Genomic DNA, 20,836 nt, shown 5'->3' on the forward strand with positions numbered 1-20,836 from the left:
CACATGCTATGGGGACCCACTGGTCAGTGTCAGCGGCACCGGGTCACTGTGCCAGCCCCACTGCAAGCCATGCATGGGCACAGGCAGGGTCTGTCCCCCTGCCGCAGGCAGCACAGTTATTTAATGCTTACTGACATATGGCATATGTCACTTTGGGATCCCAAATGAAGCTATCTGCTTCTAAATTAATTTCAGAGATAAGTCCCTCGATGCCCTACTGTCTGCTCCTGCAGCTTGAAAAGGAAAACCCTTGACACACACACGTTTTCCAAAGCTGACATTGGTTCTGAGCCTGATCTGCCTGTGACTTTTGCAGTTATCACCCTACGGATGTTGTCCTTAGTCTTGATCTGACCCTGTTTCATTCAAACACGAAGCATAAGTCTGTGTCAAGGTAAGAGTATAAACCTTTTTATTATAGATCTGTAGCCCAGAGTAAAGGAGGGAATTAATCAGAAAAAAACGGCTGGGTGCACCGAGTGAGTGGGGGCGGTGAGCGGAAGGGGGTCCCGGGTTTTGCACTGCCGGGAACACGCTGGGGTGAGCCTCGGGAAACAAAACACAACCGAAACAAAGCAAAACCAAAACCCCAAAACAAACAAACAAACAACAACAAAAAACACAAGAGAAGAGAAGAGAAGAGAAGAGAAGAGAAGAGAAGAGAAGAGAAGAGAAGAGAAGAGAAGAGAAGAGAAGAGAAGAGAAGAGAAGAGAAGAGAAGAGAAGAGAAGAGAAGAGAAGAGAAGAGAAGAGAAGAGAAGAGAAGAGAAAAACAAAAACAAAACCATGAGGCTTGTGGCGGAGCCGGGCGCCGCTGCACCCAGGCGGGGTCGGGGGCTCTGTGGGGATGCCCTACGGGGCTTCTCTGCCAGGCGCCCCCACCCGGCCCTTCGCCGCCCTCGCCGGTCCCCGGGGCTCTCCCGGGCTCTCCAGCTGCGCCAGCTGTCACCGGGGCTGACCGCGCACGGCCTCCTCCGCTGCTCTGCCCCCGCCCCGGCACCGAGCGGCGCTCGCCTGCCCGGGATCCCCCTCCCCGCCGGGGACGCCGCTCCCGCCAACCGCCCCCGCGCGCCTGCCTCCGCAGCCGCCTCCCGCGCAACGGGGCGGGGCCCAGCTGAAGTGCCCGCCCCCGGGCTTCCCCGTGCAGCCTGGGGTGGCGCTGGCCCCGCCCCTGCCCCGCCCTTGGCCCCTCCCTTGGCCCCGCCCCGGCAGCCCCGCGGGGCGGAGGGAGGGGCAGCGCGTGCGGCGCGGCCGTTAAAAGCCTTCCCGCCCTCCCGCCCGGCCAGTCAGCAGAGCCGCCGCGCTGCTGCCGGGGCAGCGGCCGCTCGGGGCGAGGAGGCGGCCGAAGCGCGATGCTGGAGAATGGGTCCCTGAGGAACTGCTGCGACCCGGGCGGGCGAGGCCGCTTCGGCTTGGCAGAGCGGGAGGCGGCGGGCGCGCAGCGGCCCGGCTGGGTGGTGCCGGTGCTGTCCAGCGTGCTGATCTTCACCACTGTGGTGGACATCTTGGGCAACCTGCTGGTCATCATCTCCGTCTTTAAGAACCGCAAGCTCAGGAACTCAGGTAAGGGCTCGAGCCCCGGCAGGCGGTCAGGATCACCCGGAGCCCCACGGGCACCCTGGTCCGGTTCTAGCTGCCCTGCGGTGCCCAGCCCGCCCGTGCAGTTCGGGCGGGCACCTGCTCAGGGCAGGGAACCAAAGGGACCCCCCTCTTGCCTTGTAACGTGTGCAAGGACCTCCAAGCCCTCAGTCCTTGGCAGCTGCCTCTGTGCTCCCCTTAGCCTGTTTTCCATCCTGCTCCGGCCCCTCAGGGAGGAATGCAGGTCATTAAGTGGCTTTTAATGAGGCGTTGTCTAGTCTCTGTGGATTAGGGGAATCGGTGCCATCCGATTAAAATACCGGAGGCAAAGAGCGTGGCCAAAACGGTCGGAGAAAGAAAGAGGAAACTTTAAGACTTTCTGAAGAGGTTTCTTCTGAAGATGGGGCTCTGGGCGTGTGCGGGAAAGCGGCTGAGCCCCCGCTCCGGAATTTTCCTCGGAGTTTGCAAGAGCCTTTCACAGCATCGGCTTTCTTGTCCCTCACCAAATGTCCTTCAACCAGAAAGCAGCCAATAAAGTGGGACATTTTCCTTCAGTCGTGTCTATATTTTTTTTCTTTGTGTGTGTGCTAGAATGTGGCTCTGCGTGATTTATTTGGTAAACTTATTTGCTTTCTCTTCCCACCTTTGCACGTGTCTTAAACTACAAAACTCTGGAGTCAGCACCGACTTGTCCCGGCTGAGTTCTTATCTGATTCACGGCTGCCCCGCTCTGTGCGGATGTTCTGCCCGCCCCCCCCCCCCCCGCGCTGATGCAGCCGCTGCCCCGGGTCGTTAACTGATGTGCAGCTCGGCTGTCTCTTGGGTGTTGCTGCAGTGCCGGGCACTATCCCCGAAATAGGGGTGTATCTACTCAAGTTCCCGTGGCACCAAACAGTTCCCCAAACTGCTCGCTTCTTCAGGTCTTTTTGTGGTGCACTCGCAGGTGGGGGTAACAAAACTTTGCCGGGAGCTAAGGAAGTCAGGCGCATGGCATCCCCTGCGCTACCGGAGCCAGCGCACTCTGTATCATATCGGTCCAGCTTCACACCTGAGAGGCGGCAGGATGCTTCCTCACCAAGAGTCAGAAGGAAGAACTGGTGACTTGTTTTTCCCCGGGTGCTTTTTGTTTGTGGGATTTTTTTGGACGGGTCTCGCTGTCCCAGCGCTATCATGTTTCACGTGTAGTGACTAGAGCCCTTGTTAACTGGAAATAGGCACTTGTTTTAAATCAAATTATGCTTAGGAACAGAAGCAGTTTATAGAGGGATGAGATTTCCTCTCCCTAGTCATCACAAGTCTAAATGCTGGAGGGATGCTAGCGGGGCAGCGCCAAACTTGAGGACGTCTGAAAGCGCGGTTTGGGTGAGCAAGGGAAGAAATACGGAGGGAGCTGCTCGGGGCACCGGGCACGGTCCTTTGGGCTGTACATCCGAGGGAGCCAAGCCGCTGCTGAAGGCAGCGGAGCCTTACCGAGGTCGGTAAAGCCTTACGCGGTGCCCCCCGGGAGCCGGCAGTGCCTGGAGCCGGAGCGGCAACAGCGGCCGCAGAGCGGAGTGGAGCGAAGCTGCGCGCACAGCCGCGGAGTGGGGAGCTGCTCACTAGGGAGCCCCCGTCAAGTCTCCGACGCCCTCCCGGCCTCCTCGCCGCCGGGGAATGTGCGTTCCCGGGGGGATTCGCTCCTGGGCTCTGGGCAGGTGAGCGCCCAGGGAGCTGGTGAGCGCGGCCGGCTCGAGGTACAAATCCCGGCCGAGGAGGAGCAAGAGAGGAGCTCTCATCGGAACCCTTTCCTTCCTTCGAACGGCAGTGGAGAGGAGGGGTCGGACTGGAAGTGATTGGCGCCTGGAAGAAGTTTCAAGGTATTGATCAAAGTGCTTTGTGGAGTCCTAAGGCTGTTGCAATAAGACGTGGTCTTCTTATCTAATTCAAATACCTACTAATTGATCTCCTTCTAGGTTCATCCTTAATGTGATGTCACTGACCCTGTTCCAGGGATCTCTTCATCTTCGATAACTACCATGAAGAATAGCAGGGAGTTCCTTCTGGATAATCTTCATACAATTAAATACCTTTTAATTTGCCAGTTCTTAGTTTTCCATCAGGAAGAGATGGCTCTTGAGGATGAAACTGAAAGAGGATAGTTTGGTAAATGTCCACAGAGGTCTTTCAAGAGAAAATTTCTAGGGAAGGAGCACGGTGGAAGAGGACCTCAAATTGAAGTGAGTGAAGTGATGGAGGGAATGGGAAGGTGGGGGAAAGCTAAGGCAGTGCTTGGGAGCCCTTTGCCTCCAACAAGGAAAGAAGATGGACAAGCAGTTGGATTTACAGGTTTTCCTTTCTGAGCAAACCAAAAACAACATATATGTACATGCAAGAGGAGCAGATGTGGCAGAAAGTAAAATGGTGAGGAAACATGGTATGAAAAGGGTTAGACTTGTGGTAGAGGATGTCAGAAAGAGACAAGATGAAGCCAGTGGAATGGCTGTGACAAGATGGCGGGGGTCCAGCTGAATGGAGAAGAAACAAACAGCTATAGTGCCATGAACACTCAATTATCTTTGAAGAAGCTAATGAGATATTTTCTTGGATAGGGATGAGAGTCTGGGACTTCAAATAAGCTGCAGGTGTATGAGGAATGAATTAAGCAGTTCTGCCCATTTCTGTAGTACAAATAATAATCTCTTCAGAAGGTAAAACAGGGCTTGAGCATATTTCTAGGATTTATCAACACTATTCTGACAGAGGCTTTACAAAGAAATCTGGTAATTGCAAACAGTGTGATTATGCATCATTCCTTAAAATTAAAGCATAATCAAAAGCGAATCTATTTTAATGCTATTATATATTACGAGGTACAAGAATGGAGTGAAATAAGATGACCCTTTAGTCTTTATGTTGGTAAGTATTATTCTCAGCATGAGAGAAATGGCAAATGAGTAGGATTGGTGCTTTTAAAGATTGCTCATTCACTCCTTAAACAGTGGGAATTTTGCCAGCTTTACAAGAGAAGGATTGTTTCATAGCATACAGAAGCCTCTTTCCCACATTTAAATTTGGTTTTGGAGGGGGAGGGGAAAATTTGTGAAGGCTCTTCCAAGTAATGCACAGCATAATTGGTATGAATCAACATGCTTGTCTTCTTACTTAATGGCGCCCAGTCTTTCTGTGGGAGGCTGAGCAACTCCTGAGCTCTAAAAGTGATTTGATTTACAGAAATTAATGCTTCTGTCATTTCTAATTTGGGATAGGAGTAACTTTGTCCAACACACTACAAAGTTAAATAAAACTCTGTATATGGAACTAATAAAATAAATTAGCCTGTGTTTCTATTTGAAATATCAATTGAGTTCTGAATTTTCCAAAGCAACTATTGATTTTGCGTGTCTTCAATTAAGCATGCCCAGTTGAAGGCAGCTCTTAAAATACTGAACTTTTGACATGCTAAAGTTTACATGTGCTCAATGATTGCTGGATGGTCAAGTGTCCTGAAGGTGCATTAAGTCAATCAAAACCACTAGATGCTTTTAAGAATGTCAGGATGCATTTGTATAGCTGTAGCTATAACCATTACGTTATCATCTGGGCTGAGAACCCAGTAGGAAGCACTTCAGAAGGTGGGAACTGCCAAGGCATCTCCCACAGGAGAGAGGGGATAAAGCAAACGGTTTGTATGTCATTGGCCTTAAAGCCAGCATAAAATCATTGAGGGGTGAGAATTAGGCACATTAACTCAATATCATTTCAAAGTGTAGTAAGGACTTGTGACCCTTTGACTTTTGGCAGAAGGCCTAATATTAACCTTGGTGCACTGCCTAGGAATACATTAGCACTAAGTGATATTTTTAGTGCGTTGTGTCAACCCTCTTCACTCTCTTCACTGTTTTCCTTTCTATATATAAAAACTAACATAGGACAATGAGACTCTAATTTCCATTCAAAGAGCAAGGTGCTGTTGCAACACAATTTAAATAAAAATTCATGTTTCTTTACCTGTAAGCACATGGGTGTATTTGCATATTTAACTCTATCGAATGTGTGTATGGCTGTAGAGATGGAAAATACTTCTTACATGAACATTTGTACAAAATAAAACATTCGTACACACAGAATTGTAACTTTGGTAGTCATCTGTCTACTAAATAAACATGTTTGGCAATATAACCAAGACTTGTACTCTTTTTCCATGTTGTTTCCCTTTCCGTAGCCTTCCCTCCACATCTCTCTAATATAGCTGAGGGGATGTTTTCTCCATTGTTATGTGCTGTTTTCAGTTATTCTTAATCTCTTTGGCCACAACAGTTCTCTTTCTCTTCTTTATTCCTCCTTTATTATTATTTCTGTCCACTGGGATAGAGGACGGTTGTCTCCTGGGTGAAATTCATCTTTTAGAAGAGTACAGTGGAGATACCTGTTTCTGAACTTCTTCCTTTGGGCTCCCTTTATAATCAATGGAGAAAAATAAGCATTTTCAGGGCATAGCTAATCTAACTTATTTTTGACATCTACATTAGGATGACATGATTCAGCCCATAAAAGTGCTTATTTATTTCTACTAAAAACTAAGAGAATCAAGAAGAACTATCACAATGTAGTCACCTACATTTGGGTGAGAAAGGATCAATATATGAAATCAGAAGTCGTAATGTAATTCTTCCAGTAACTTTTCAAGTTCCATTTTTAAATTAACACATCTTTCTCTTCACTACATGTCCTTCAAGAGATCATATTGATCCCAATAAGGCTGACACTAAAACAAACCAAAAAGGCATTACCAATACAACTGAAATGTTCAAATGCTTCTTGGGTACTGAAACCACTTGATGAAATTGTCTTTTGTTATCAGCAGTAATACTGACACTAACATACTCTGATGAGCAGAGCCCGAGAGCCCACTCTTATGGTTTCAGCTTTTGTATTCCCAATTTCTTGAACCCTGGATCCATGGAGTTCTTAGCCCTGGGACTGTGTGTGTTTTGCTTTCACATTCTCTCTCACATTTAGGATTTCTAGCCTTGAAGCTGCTCAATACTGAAAAATTAATGGGAACGTGACTTCAACATTTACAAAAGTTCACTGAACCCAACACTTAAAATAAAGCTCTTCTATCTCTTTACAATAATACTAGAATTCAAACATGTTTTTTATTCTAACTGTGTGCTTATTACTTGCTAATTTATAGTGGATAATTTTATTTGTATAACTATAATTGTTGTTTAACTTGGATGGATCATTTCTCTACCTGGTGAGAAGTCTTGTGTCATATTAATGGAGAATAAACACATATTTCCCTCTCAACCTGTGTTTTTCATGGTAAACAAAGCAAATGTTTTTGCTTTCCTCTAATTAACTAGGCTTTTCATTTCCCTTGTCTTAGACCTTCCAGTTCACCTATCCCAGCTGAATTAATATGTCTTGAACAAGAGAAAATGGAACTGTTCACAGTAACACAGATGAAGTACCACCAATACCTTCAAAAAATAATATTGACATTCTTTTCTGCTCTGTCCTTCTCTGGATGGACAAAATGAGCCTGATGTACCTTGGAGCCACATTTTCATTTTCTCTGTTAACATTATATAGATGACTCTTCTTGGTGCAGTCACTTGCTAATGCAGCTCTTCTCTTTCTTTTGTCTTTTCAGTCCACACAATTATTATTCCTTCAGTACCTGGCCTCATGCCTCATGCTTTTATACTCTATCCACTTTCTGCTCTTTTAGTCCTAATGGAAAAGAAAGATCTTGACATTTCCCTGTATCAATGTGGGCTCTCAACTTTGTATTATCACAATGTTTCATTAGTTCTCTTTGTGTTTTGTGACATAATACTTCTGAATCAGACAAAATTCGCTCAATCTAGGTTATCTCCCTCCGGTCCAGTCCAACCATTTTCTTTCGTCACCATCCAGGCAGTGGTAGCAATAGGCTGTGTGTCATACCCAAGCATATGTTCTTCCAAGACTAGATGAGTTTAGAACAACGTCCCAGGTATAGAGAGTCCAAGTCTAGCTTTTATTGAATAAAAATTATCTGATTAGTTGGTACAGCCACTTTGTATAAGCTCACATTGAATTTTATTCCATTTGTCTTTACTTGCATCTTTAATTTTCATTTCCTTCCAAATTTGTTTCTGCAGACTTGCCTACAATTCAGATGAGATTAAAAAGCCTGAAGATTTCTCAATTCATTCTTCCTCTGCAACCAATTCACCACCTTAAATACAACTGCCACGTTAGCACATACTCTGTGGTAGACAGATAAATCTTCCAGACGTGGAAAAACTCTGTTAGTTTTCTCATTACTCCCTAATTGTTTTTTTGAATTATTGCTAGCACCATTCATGCAAAAAGAAACAGCAGTTGTGCCAGCACCATAGCAAGGAAGGAGGAAATGAGTAGTAAAGTGTGAGAGCACCACAGCTGCAGGTGAGTCATGGCAAAACTGCTCTTTGAGATGTGTGTGGGAGCCAAGCTCTGTGTGCCACAGTCTGAGAGAAATCAGTGCCTCCCTACTGGCAATGAGAACCAGAGAACACACTTGGCCCCTTTTTACATGTCCCACATGTAGTTCTCTGTCCTTTCAGAACCCATGGCACTACCTCTGAGAAAACATGTTTGAAAATTCCTGCCACCTAGTATATTCAATCTCTCTGACATTTTTACTTTATTGTAGATATGTTAATTCCTTACTTGCCAGTGTACCTCGTTCCCAAGTCCACCATTATTGTCCTTATCAAAAAAGTGTAGCAAAATCTTTTTTCAGACAAGTAACCAGTTTAAGTTGATTTTCAGATTCTCTGTCCCCCAGTAACTCCCCTTTCCTTTTTCATTTTGTTAATGTGTTGAAAGGGCATTTTATTCATTTTAGAAGTTTTTGCAAAGCCAATGAAGTTTAGGGCTTTTTTGTCATTTCCCATTTTATTAATTTTTCCTCGTGACAACTGTTTTCCTTGATGGACATATCTTTTGCTGTTTCTTCTAGCCTTGTTTCTTGCTCTGGTATCCAAGCTGAGGCAACTTTTCCGCCAGCTAGATCTGGAACTTTTTCTTATATTTTCCCCTCTCTTTTGGATGCAAGATCCAGAGAACATTTTTGTATCTTCAATATGAAGAAATACCAGGCTTCCTCCACGTTCAAATCCCTCAGCTCCTCAATACAGCAGACATCACTTTTCTAATTAGCTTCTTTTATTTATTGAAACATGCAAACCCCTTCTTAGTTATGTCTGTTTTGTCTATTCTTCCATTTAATTTAAACAAAATAATCTCATCTGCTTTCAATGCAACCTTGTTTTCTATGACAGGCTCTTCAGGGATGTCTTTGTTCTTTATCAAAACAAAGACTGGGATATGTTGGCAAACAGACTCTATGTTGAAGAAATCTACTGGGTGTATGTCTGGAACTCAATACTCATTAGTACGTTTATTATCTCCTTTGCATATGAGGAGGTCCGGTGTCCCATCTTAAATTGTTTCCATTAGTATTTCCCTACTAAGACAGAAGTGATCTCATCCTGCTGCAGGTTTCTGCATATTAATACTTCCCTGCATGTTGTCTCGTCACCATTTAAGGCTGGTCTGGCAATTAAAATGGAGCGCAGATGCTCTCTTCTCCCAGAAGGGAAAGGGAAAGAAGAAAAGGGTGAGAGACTTATGGGTTGGAAAATTAAAACAGCTTTAATAAAACAATAACAATGAGTATGATTAGCTATAATAAGAGAAATAACAGAAAATATACAAAACGAATATTGAGCTTCCCTGATGATGGAACTGGCACTGTGGAGGCTCCCACTTCTGAGGCTGTGGGGCAGGCTCCAGGAAGTCCTGGACTGGACTCGGCAGCAGATGGGAACTGGATTGAGGAATGCATGGATCAGGACTGGGGTTGGAGGCAGAAGAACAGGCAGAGTCCTCCTCAGACACCAGCCATGAAAGGAGGGTGACCCTCATGATCCCTCAGCTTTAAACTCAGTGTGACATGTATGGCATGGAATACTTTGCTGGCCAATTTTGAGTCAACTGTTCTGTCCCCTCCTCCCCATAGGTGTGACTCTTTTACACCCTCTCACTGTGGAACATAAGATACTTAACAGTGACCTTGGTTCCTGTAGAGACAAATATAAATATGGGTCTCTCTGCATGCCAATCCTACTGTCACCTTGGTAACAACTGTAAACAGGTGTTATCAATTTTAGAAGCAGACGCTTTGAAAAACAGGTAGTCAACATCAGATGTGTAGTTACTTAGGAGAAATTTAACTGAAAAGAAAACTTACTGAAAGAGAAATTGGTTCTGTACTAGTCCAAACCAGGTCAGACCTTACAACTCTTTCCCAATGTAATTTTTGCTTCCACCAGGACACCATCCTCTTCTTTTTTTCTTTCCTTTTATGAAGTCTATACACCTTTCAGTTCTATATTTCTCTTCTCTAATCATTGATGCAATTCCATTCTAAGATAATTATTTCTGTAAAGTTTGATTTGATTTTTTCGCTGGTTTTGGATCCCCTATTTTGTTGCATCAGTTCCAGGCCCTCTTTTGCTGACTCTATGCACTTTTAATTACCACTCAGGTCAAACTTCTTAGTCTTTGAGCTCTTATTTTCTATATTGGTTGCCATAACCCTCCAAAATTCCCCTTACCCTGGGTGTTATGATATGATTGCTTCTCAGTCTGTCTTCCCACCTCTCAATTTCAAGTTCTTTTTGTTCTTTCTGCCAACTTGCATTGCCAGCTGGTTTCCCATATGGTGAAGTCTGTCCATGAAGATATGAAACCACTTCTCAGAGAATATCTCTGAATGATAGATACTCCAAGACTTTCTACATCACTTCTAGAATTATTAAGTCATGTGCCCATGACTCATCTCATACTTCTAATTAGAATCTCTTCTTGGAGAGGAAACAGAGTAAGTTCATCGCCAATTCTGTCCTCTTTTCTCTGAGACTTGGTTCAAACAGCAACCCACTGAAAAAAATAAATCTTCACAGTTACTTATAAAAGAATTACTTTAAACTTTGTTAACCTGTTGGTAGAAGACAAAAGTGAAAAGACAGTATTGTTCATTTGGAAATTAGGAAACTTATTTTAACAAAGGAGGTATCCTTCAGTGCAAGGAAGTAAACCTTGCAAGTAAATTCGGACAAAATTGAGAGGCCTAAGAATGTTCTAGATGAGAAGAAATCTAAATAATACCAAATTTTGAAATATTTTGGAAGTAGAAAGTTTGTAAGGAAATTATCAGCTTAAAGGGACTGAAAGAAGCATTTAGGAGTACAGAAACATCATAAAGGAGAAAAATAACCTATGTATCAGTCTGCATCACAGGGAATCCTGAGGAGATAAACAGTTTCTTCAAAAGCAATAGTAGATGGCTTTATATGACACTGTATATGGAATAATGTGTAGCCTTAGAGTAGATAGATTAGAATCATCTTTCTTCATCATCCAGAAGATCATGACACAAGACCAAGGACATATTCAGCGTAATCTGGAGATGGAGAATACTAAAATGGAGGTCACTGTGGAAGTCAGGAAATTGTAAATTTAAAGATCTACTGCCTCTTCTGTGAATATTTTGAGTGTTCAAGGCCGTAATGGCTGGTGCTACCAAAAATTGGAGAAAGTATGGAATATATTAGTGGCAGGTGGGAAACAAATTCTAGTACCTAAGGGTTACAGTAAAATTGTAATTTGAGGAATTTTATTCTACAGCTATATTCTACAGCTACTTTGTATCCTCCTTTGAAGCACCTGGCAACACCACATTTGATGATAGATCTAAGTTATAATTTTCTTTTATCCTTTAGAAGATGTGGTCAATTTATTGGTAAGTGAACAGGCAGTGCCAAGATCAGCTCCAAGACACTTTTATTTTAGAATATAACGATATGTTCTATTCCACTTGGTAAAAGGAGATGTTGGTGTGCTTATCTTTAAAGGAATTGGAGTGATAAGCATCTAGTTAGACTGGAGAAGTATAATGGGCTTCTTGAAGCAAATAATCTAATGTTATGTTTATGTTGTGTATTTCATTTGGCACAAGTCCACTTCACCCATGTTCTGAGCAAAAGGAAGAGCAGAGGGTGATGTTAGTGTGATGCTTTGCCTGCAACACCATAGCCAGGCTCTCCATAGGTCACAGAAGCTTTTTTCTTTTTTTTTGCTTCTAACTCACAGTTTTCTTTCGTCTCTCTGAAATAACAAATGCAAACATACCCTCAGATACAGGAAATTAGAAGGACCTTTTAGCAGCTGCATTATGGCAGCTCCAATGTGCCCTAGCAGCACTCCCTTTGCTGCCAGCTTTCTCCTGGGCTCTGGACTGGCATTGCTTTTGCAAGATTCACTGACTGCATGAGGCATGACCTCTCTGCAGTAAAGCTCTGTTCTTGGATGGACCAGCAAAAACAATTCCAGGATTCATGGCACTCTTCAACACAATGAGCCAAAGAGCTAAGAGACCAAATCTACTCACAGAGAGCCAGGACAGCTCATTTTAAAAGTCTAATTTTTTTCATCTGTTCTTAGCAGATGTGTATTCACCAGGTGACTTGAACCATTCTGTTTGGGATGTTATAGGAGAATACATTAATTACATAAAATCAGTAATAAACTTTTTTCTACCTCCAGGAGTAAATTCTACTTTTATTTCAATTCACATCTATTCTGAGTACCAGTATTTTCAGATATGCTCTCTTATAAGTTACCCTTTAGAAGCACATATTAGTACCTTGATGTAGACTGTCAAGTACATCGCCTTGTTCCCAAGAATGCACGTGAAAACAACTATGTTATCCTGAGCTGATAAAACAAAACCAAGTTTTTCCTTTGCAGAAAGGAAGAAAAGCTATGGTAATTTTCATCTTCCTAAAAACTGTCTGAGTGGTTGTTTTAGTTTTTAAGCTACCATCTTGATACGGTCATGAAACAGATTTCCTGACAGCGAAAGCTAACAGAAATATGTCTCAAACACTGTGGGTGCAACTGCATTGTCCTCCTTAACAACAATAGCTGCTTTGGAATTTTCTAGTTTGCTTTTGGTCTCAATACTGAAAAGGACTGAGCTATATCACAGAGTCAGAATTTCCCTGACACTTCTGCTGCATATGGGACAGTCACATCTTCATATGCTAACACATAAAAACAGCCTAAACACATTCATCAAATGACAAGGATCTTGATTGTGGGGATTATTCTTTAATTATTTATCTATTAACTAATTTTAATTATTATTAATTTATTTATGTATCTATTTATAATTATTTATTAGTTATGAAGGTATTTGTTTACCCTTTTTAATAAATGCTGCTTAAATTACGCCTGAAGTAAAAACCATAAACCTCACAAAGTTAATTTTTTCATCTGCTTTTTATGGATTTGGCTCATTTTCAAGGTTTAGATGCCTGTATGAAGATTGTAATAATATTACACGACACTTCTACAAACATTGTAATCTTTTTGCTATAGAACAACATCTGTTCATCTGTTGGTTTAGATTGCTGTGTTTGCACAATGAGGGCAACTATTGTTGTCAGAAGATATCACATATAGCCACTGGAGCCGGCAGTCTGGCTATCAGGAGAAATATCTGCTTAACACATCAGCCTTGTAAATGTGTTAACTAATTATAAGCTCAGAGCTAGCATCAAATTGTAAAATATATCTGCAAAAATATGTAAAATATGTCTGCAAAACAGACAGTGACCTATAAATAGCATCCTCATGTGTGTAAGATTTGCTCAAATCCTCCCTGGAATTCTCAGTATCCTCTCATTCTGAACTCAGTGCAAATTTTCTAATTACCTCTGTATACACAGCATTTTATTTTAGTTCAGCTAAGGACAAGAACCTTACATCAGATGTCTATCCCCTGTGAATATGTGTAATCTGTTGCAATCAATCCAGCTATTTTTATTTCCTACTTTTCAATCCAGTAAAAGTAATCTACTTACTGAATATCATCTGCATAGGTGTTGTGGTTTTTTAAATGTGTCTTTTCAAGATACTCATGCTGTGCAAACCCTGTCTATGGAGAAGTTCATCAGTGTTGTAGTCTTTAGATGTTTTAAAATATTTTCTTAGAAGTAGACAACTCTATTCAGCTTTGCTACTGACAAGTGAAAAGATATTATATTAAAACATGCTGCTTTGCTTCAAGACAAGTAAAGACATGCAGGTGGCGTAGTCACTACATGCAAACTGGGAGTTATTCCATCCTTCCCTTCTGTGAAGTACAACTTACGGTTCTTTGAGACTCTATATTCAAAAGACTGAGAATTCCAGCCAACTCATTTTAAATCAGGCAGTACTCAATGGAACAGACAGGGAGTAATTTTTTAATTGTTACCAATAAATAGTTTCACACATCACCTTAACAGGAATTTCCATTTTCACTCAGACAAACCTTCTGGTCTGCAAATTCAAGACAGCACTCACCTTTAACACACCTCTGTACTTTCTTCCATGTTGTTCTTCAAAAATAGATGACCACCCTTTTTAGCTTCTCGAATAGAAGTTAATTCTTCTGTTTTCTTGGAAGCACCTCAGCCAACCCATTCTGATGTATTATAGTAAACTACACAGTAACATCTACTGTAGTGCTCTGAAGTGAAGCCACCTCTTACTGATGGCATTTTTAGCCTCATTCATTGAGGCTGTTAAAAATTCTGAGTTCAGGCTTAAGGACTGCATCCCACATGTGTTCAAGAGCCAACAAGAATGGTGTGTGTTACCCACAGAGATACACAGAGTCATCATGCTATTACTTCTACATAAGTATGAAATCATAGAATCATATTTAGTTTAGAAGAGTTTGGGTTGGAAGGAACTTTCAAAGGTCATCTAGTCCAACCCCCCTGCCATGAGCAGGGACATCTTCACCCAGATCAGGTTGCTCAGAGCCCTGTCCAGCCTGGCCTGGGATGTCTCCAGGGATGGGGCATCTACCACCTCTCTGGGCAACCTGGGCCAGGGTTTCACTACCCTCATTGTAAAAAATGTCTTCCTCATGTCTAGCCTGAATCTCCTCTCCTTTAGTTTTAAATCGTTAATCCTTGTCCTGTTGCAACAGGCCCTGGATGAATGAAATGAAAAGAACAGATTTCTCAAAGTGTTCATAAGCCAGGGAACTCACTGAACATCAAGCTGTTCAGGAACAGCCTCCACCTTACACCTATGTACAAAGTTAATTAATTGCATTATCTACAGAGTTAGAATTCACAAAAAGCTGATGTGAATTGCTTTACACAAGGAATACTTGTGTACGTTCTGAAGAAAAGAGATGACCTTTCCCAAAGATTTCCTACAGGAACCAGCTAACTACACTATTGAAGTGTAGCTAACTACCAGATAAAACTGGCAACTTCACTGGTAGCTACATTAAACCAGATAACTAACTGGTAACTACACTAAACCAGCTAACTACGCTATTCAAAGCTCCACCAGCACTGAACGTGCATTCTCTTCTAAGTAAAATAATATGACTCAGATCCCCAGTGCTTCATTCCTGATATATAAATAAATATAATCTGCAAAGGACTGAGAGATAAGTACTTTGGAAACTGTAAAAGGTGCAGCTATGTATTCCTTCTTTTACCCTCAAACACTACCAGGGCCACCGAGGCCAAAAGAACTTATCTGGAGAGTTGAAACACCTTCCACAACACTTCCAGGAAATTTCTTGTATAACTTATTTTCAAGACAGAATTTCAAGCTGTGGGTAGGCTCAGCCTATGAGACATGTTTCCAATTATTGTCTCATTCTCAGCTATTGCTTTCTATATCAATTATATCATAACCTAAGCAAAAATTGACTTAATTAATGGTTGGAAGACAAGCAGTCAATAAAATTGCAGGGTGCTGTAAGAAGGTACCACTTCTGATTCCTTAATAAAGTAATGAATAGCTGACAGAGTAACTAATCCTGGAAACCATTTCCAAAAACATGAAAGACAAGAAGGTGATTGGTAGTAATCAATGTGGATTTACAAATAGAAAATCATGCTTAACCAATGTGATGGCCTTCTAGAATGACATGATTAGCCTGATGGATGAGGGAAAAGCACTAGATATTGTTTACCTTGACTTTAGTAAAGCTTTGACATTGTCTCCTATGACATCCTCATAGACTAGCTGACAAAGTAGGAGTTAGATAAATGGACAGTGAGGTAGACTGAAAACTGGCTGAATGACTGGGACCAGTGGGGTTGTTATCAGTGGCACAATGTCTAGTAGGAAGGCAAGCCACCAGTGGTGTGTCTCAGAGGTCAATACTGGGACCAATACTGCTTAACTTCATTAATGGTCTGATACAAAACTGAGAGGAGTGGCTGCTAAGTCAGAAGGTCATGCTGCCATTCAGAGGGACATGCTGGAGAAATGGTCTGATGGGAACCTCATGAAGTTCAACAAAGGGAGGTGCAAAGTGCTGTACCTGGGGAGGAACAACCCCAGGCACCAGTATATGCAGGTTGAAAGCATCTTGGCAGAAAAGGACCTGGGGTCCTGGTGAACAACAAGCTGATAATGAGTTGGCAATGCACCCTTGCAGCAAAGAAGGCCAACAGTTCCTGGGGTGCATGAGAGTGCTGCCAGCAAGCCAAAGAAGGTGACCCTTTCCCTCGGCACTGGTAAAGCTACAGCTGGAGTGCTGTGTCTAATTCTGGGCTCCCCAGCGCAAGAAAGGTGTGGACTTATGGGACTGAAGTCCACTACAGGATCACTAATGTGATTAAGGGCTTGGAGCATCTCCTGTATGAGGACAGGCTGGGAGAGCTGTCACCGTTCAGCCTGGAGAACAGAATGCTTAGGGGACTTTATCAATGTGTATAAATACCTGGTGGGAGGGGTGAAGAAGAAGCACCCAGACTCTTCTCGGTAGTGCCCATGGAGAGGACAAGAGGTAATAGGTACAAATTAAAACCTGTGAAATTCCATCTGAACACAAGAAAGCTGTTTTCGCTGTGTGAATGGTTAAACACAGAGGGGCTGCCCAGAGAGGCTGTGGAGTCTCCATATCTGAAGATATGACTGACCCTGCTTGAGCAGGAGGGGTTAGATTAGTTGATCTCAGGAGTTCCTTACCAACCTGAAAGAGTCTGTGATATGGTGATTCTGTAAGACTCTGTCATGAGAACATAATTTGCTGTAAAAAACTTGTATTTTAACCTAAGTACTGGTGGAAAGATCTTTATTTGACATAATTGGCAGAACTCTATTAACAGCACTGGCTTACTGATGCATAGGTAGGCTTTGACGCATCCTAACTTCTGAGATCCCTGATTTCTGAAAAGCTTGCACTTTTTTTTTTTTGTCAGTGCACAAATGATTTAAAGTGGTAAATTTCCTGTGAATTTAATGTGGTCTGTTATTGTTCACTGCCACTAGTTTTCCACTCCTTTATTACTCCAATTTGGAAAAGACCAAACAGGAAAGTGAAGTGAAGCTGGAAATATGTTTGCAGTAGTATTAGTAGCTTTGGTTGCATGTCATCTTTTAAGCAAGGGTTAGCCTTTTGATAAATAATAGGAAAATAATAGTTTGTGTTGGCAGAACTCTGTATTTGCAGTATGCAGCGATATTGAAAGCAGTCAGGAGGTAAACTCCCATGAATCTTCTGCATCAGTAGGTCCAACCATCAACTAAAACATAAAAATAATTTTCCAAAAGAGAAAAGAAAGCAACATACTGTCTCACACTTTTAATTACATCAGCACATTCACCTGACAGAAAATGGCATAAAGAACTTTCTGTTAAATTGAGAGGCCTCAGATAATGCACCAAATATTTGATTAATAGGGGACTCGTATCTTTATATGCCTTTGTCTTGTTAAGTTAGAGGTCACGATAGAAACAAAATTGAAAATTCAAGGTCCCCTGCCAAAAGTCAGTTAGCACACTGGCATATTCCAAGTATTTTACTGGCATAAAATATAGCGGGAGAAAGTAACTTTTGTGGTGTGGAAAAATAGAGCAGTTCTACTCAAGGACACAAAGCCTACCCGTGAGACCTCTAAAGTGACTGCAAAAATGCTTGTTCTTAGATTCACAGGTGGGGTTAGAGCCCATGGACAACAGACTTTTTTCTGAATCAATTTTCATGTTAAGCAAGATTTTCCTTTATTTTTTATGCTTCCTTTTGCAGTCATTAGAAGGAAAATGGGTTAAATGTTAGTCAGATGTTGAAGCAAGCCTTGTAAAAAGATGGTTTAACCATAGTGATCTGCCTAGAAAAAACAATCTACTGGTAAGTGGGTTGAAATAGTTTAAAAGATTTTACCTATGGTTGTGGTCCCAGATATAAACCACTAGCTATACAATCCAGAGTCTAATTTCAACATTGGACATTTATTATTTTAAAGTTGAGCAAAAATTAACTGATTTGAGATCCTGTAATTATGCCTCTGGTTAGATAAGCTCAAAACCATGTAATCTTCAGTCACTCTTATGAAACATCTGGTAGGCTAGGACAGTAAGGATTGTAAAACTTGCTATACAGTCAGCTTCCTGGTCAAATATGAAGCAAGAATAACTGGTCTGCTTACAGAAGGCAAACAAAATAGTGAAGTACATGACTTTCAAACACAACATTCTCATGTAATATTAAGTATATACAAAAGTGATTTCCATTTGAGCCTGATTTAGTAAAAATTACATTGGTTTGACACAGTTTGCAGGTGTATTCACCCAGGTACGACTCAGTATTTAATGAAAACAGAAGTCACCCACTGCTCTTTCTGGATCACAGGCCACCAGGTTGCTCGCTTGGGTTACAGCCAGAACCCCAACAAGGAGTTAGTCTGAATGGCTGGTTGTAGATCACAGTGCTCAAAGATCCTCAAAGTAATATGTGGAAAAGGATTCTGCAACCTGGGTAAGATGGACCCAGTATTTAAGTATCTAGATAAGAAGGAAAATTCTGGCCTTGCTAAAGCTAGTGGGAATTGCTTTCCAAAAATGTTTTTGCTAGTATCTGGTGCCTCTTCCCTCTTTCCATGCAGCTTTTGCCACACTCCACCTTCCACCCCCCAGGTTTGTGAATGTTTGTCGGTCCAGATTCTCTGTTTGGCTCAGACCTTTATGTCCAGTCAGCAACAGTTCAGATCCTGCTACCACAAGGAATCTGAAGACACAACCACAAACAACACGAAGCCCCACCTCCTCTAATCTCTGCTGGGAACTATTCTTCTGACTGAGCAACTCTAGTTCACTGTTGATGACTGTGTCTTTTCTCTACCTGCATAGTAGCAGGTATGAACTTCGATACCCTCTGCTATTTAGTAGATCAAGTAGGGTTCTCGTCTGTTGGAAAACCAACTGCATCTTTCCCCATTCCCTAGTGAAAACAGTAAATATCATATATGCCCATTCCTTACTAGAACAGGCCACCCAGCGAAGTGGTTGAGTCTCCGTGGCTGGAGATAATGAAAACCTGACTGGACTTTGCCCTGAACAACCAACTGTAGTTGACCTCTCTTTGAATGGGAGGGCTGGACTAGATGATCTTCAGAGAACAATTCCAATATAAATGATTCTGTGATTATATTGCTTACTGCCCTTCATTTAACTATCTCACCACTATCATGAATTACAGGCCCAGCCAGAACAGAGTTTTTATCTAGTAATTTTGCAAGGCTTTTACTGGCTCTCAGAAAAGACCTTAATTCAGAAAATGATCTTTACACACTTCATCTGTATTGAGTTGAAACACAAACAAGCCAATACTTTAGAAGAGGACACACCATCATTTTCTGTAAAAGCAGTTTATTTACTCATCTGTTTACAAACCTATGAGTATCATTAGAAGATGAATCATGTCAGTGTACTTTGCTTTAAGACCTTGTTTCCAAAAGCAGCAGATGGCACAGGCTGACAACAGCTTCTGAAGACATTCATCTCCCTGTGCATGTACAGTGGTGAGGCCTTCCAAAAGCTCAGAACAAAAAGGGTAAGACTTTTCCTCACTGAAAAATTAAAATGGACATTTTCAAGTATCATCTGTTTTCCTCCTTGGCAAAATAGGAAACAAGGGAAGGGAAAAGAAGATCATAATGAAAAGACTCCAGCAAGCATTAGAAGCATTAGCAATTTGTCAGCCTAAATATTCCCCATATTAAATGTTCCTGTATGCTATATTTACTGCAGTGTATCAGGTTCCATTTTATAGAATTACCAAAGCTGTTTTAGGACCCTGCACCATGTCTGGAAGTTGAACATAGGAACCTCTAAAAATAGATAGCAGTAATAATGCGCTTAGATTTGATTTCTTTTTGGAGCTGTGACTAGTTTACCTGTACATGCTTTGCATCTACTTGTTTCTGGTTGTGCAGCTGTCACATGCTGTGGGTTCTTCATCTTCTTCCACGGAACAATTTAGTAAATCACCATGGAAGCTACCACTTACAGGTCTTCATTTCCACAAGAGGAGATCCCAACATTTGTACTGATCAAAACACTCTATTCTGTTTAAATGAGTCTACTAGGCAGAGCTACACAATGCACCTTGTCATAGCTAACCAATTCTCCTGGTGCTGAGTATGCCCCATAGTCTGTAACAGTCCCACTTTTATTCAGTTAATATATCTGCTGGATATTTTTACATATATTCTGTAATATCTTGGGCCTTATATTCAAAATATAATTATTTTATGTTCCAGGGTTTGTTGTGGGTTTGTTTGGTTGGTTTGGTTTTTAATTCAACTAATCTGCTAGTGAATACTCAAAAAACCTGCAAACCTACCAGCTTAACATCACAAAACATGGCTTTTGTTTGCACAAAATTATTTCATTCCTCAATTTCCTGTCCTGCTTTCTAAAAGAAGGTGGAAGATAAGCTATTCTAAGGACCTGAATGCTGGTTTGTTGCTGTAAGAGAGGAAAAAACCCAACATAATTTCCTTTGACACAAATTCAGCCTAAAGGCAGGAGCAAATATGAAGGTAAGAGCAGTGATATGTCCTTACTTTGTTTATTTCCACACTTCAGTCTTTTATAGCTGATCTGAACCAAGTTTTTTGTTTTCTTTTTTTTTCTTTTTTCCCCACAAAATAACATCCTACAAAATGCTACATATTTCATTTTTTTCTATGAAATGCAATATAGTGTTGGGATTCTGAAAAAAAATGTTATTAGCAATAACAGGTTGCCTAGCTATTTATAAGATCTGACTAAATGGCACCTGTTGTGTTTTACAGCTTTTCATATTATCCCCTTTGTCAGCAGTAAATGAGTTTTCTTACTTGCAGTTTTTCATGTAGGTTGCCTA

General features: G+C 41.8%; 1 protein-coding gene across 2 annotated transcripts in view; it reads left to right on the plus strand.

The window, feature by feature from the left end:
• The first annotated feature begins 1,171 nt into the window (after nt 1–1,171).
• MTNR1B (melatonin receptor 1B) overlaps nt 1,172–20,836 on the plus strand; it is a 38,245-nt gene continuing 18,580 nt past the window's right edge. The window contains exon 1 of one of the 2 annotated variants that reach the window (XM_065037289.1): nt 1,172–1,563. In XM_065037289.1, coding sequence (XP_064893361.1) covers nt 1,353–1,563 — 211 coding nt within the window. In that variant the 5' untranslated portion in view covers nt 1,172–1,352. The remainder of the gene's footprint in view (nt 1,564–20,836) is intronic. The other variant, XM_005512954.3, reaches the window with a different exon arrangement.

The sequence above is a fragment of the Columba livia genome, chromosome 1, assembly GCF_036013475.1.
Source record: "Columba livia isolate bColLiv1 breed racing homer chromosome 1, bColLiv1.pat.W.v2, whole genome shotgun sequence".
Classification (NCBI taxonomy): Eukaryota; Metazoa; Chordata; class Aves; order Columbiformes; family Columbidae; genus Columba; species Columba livia.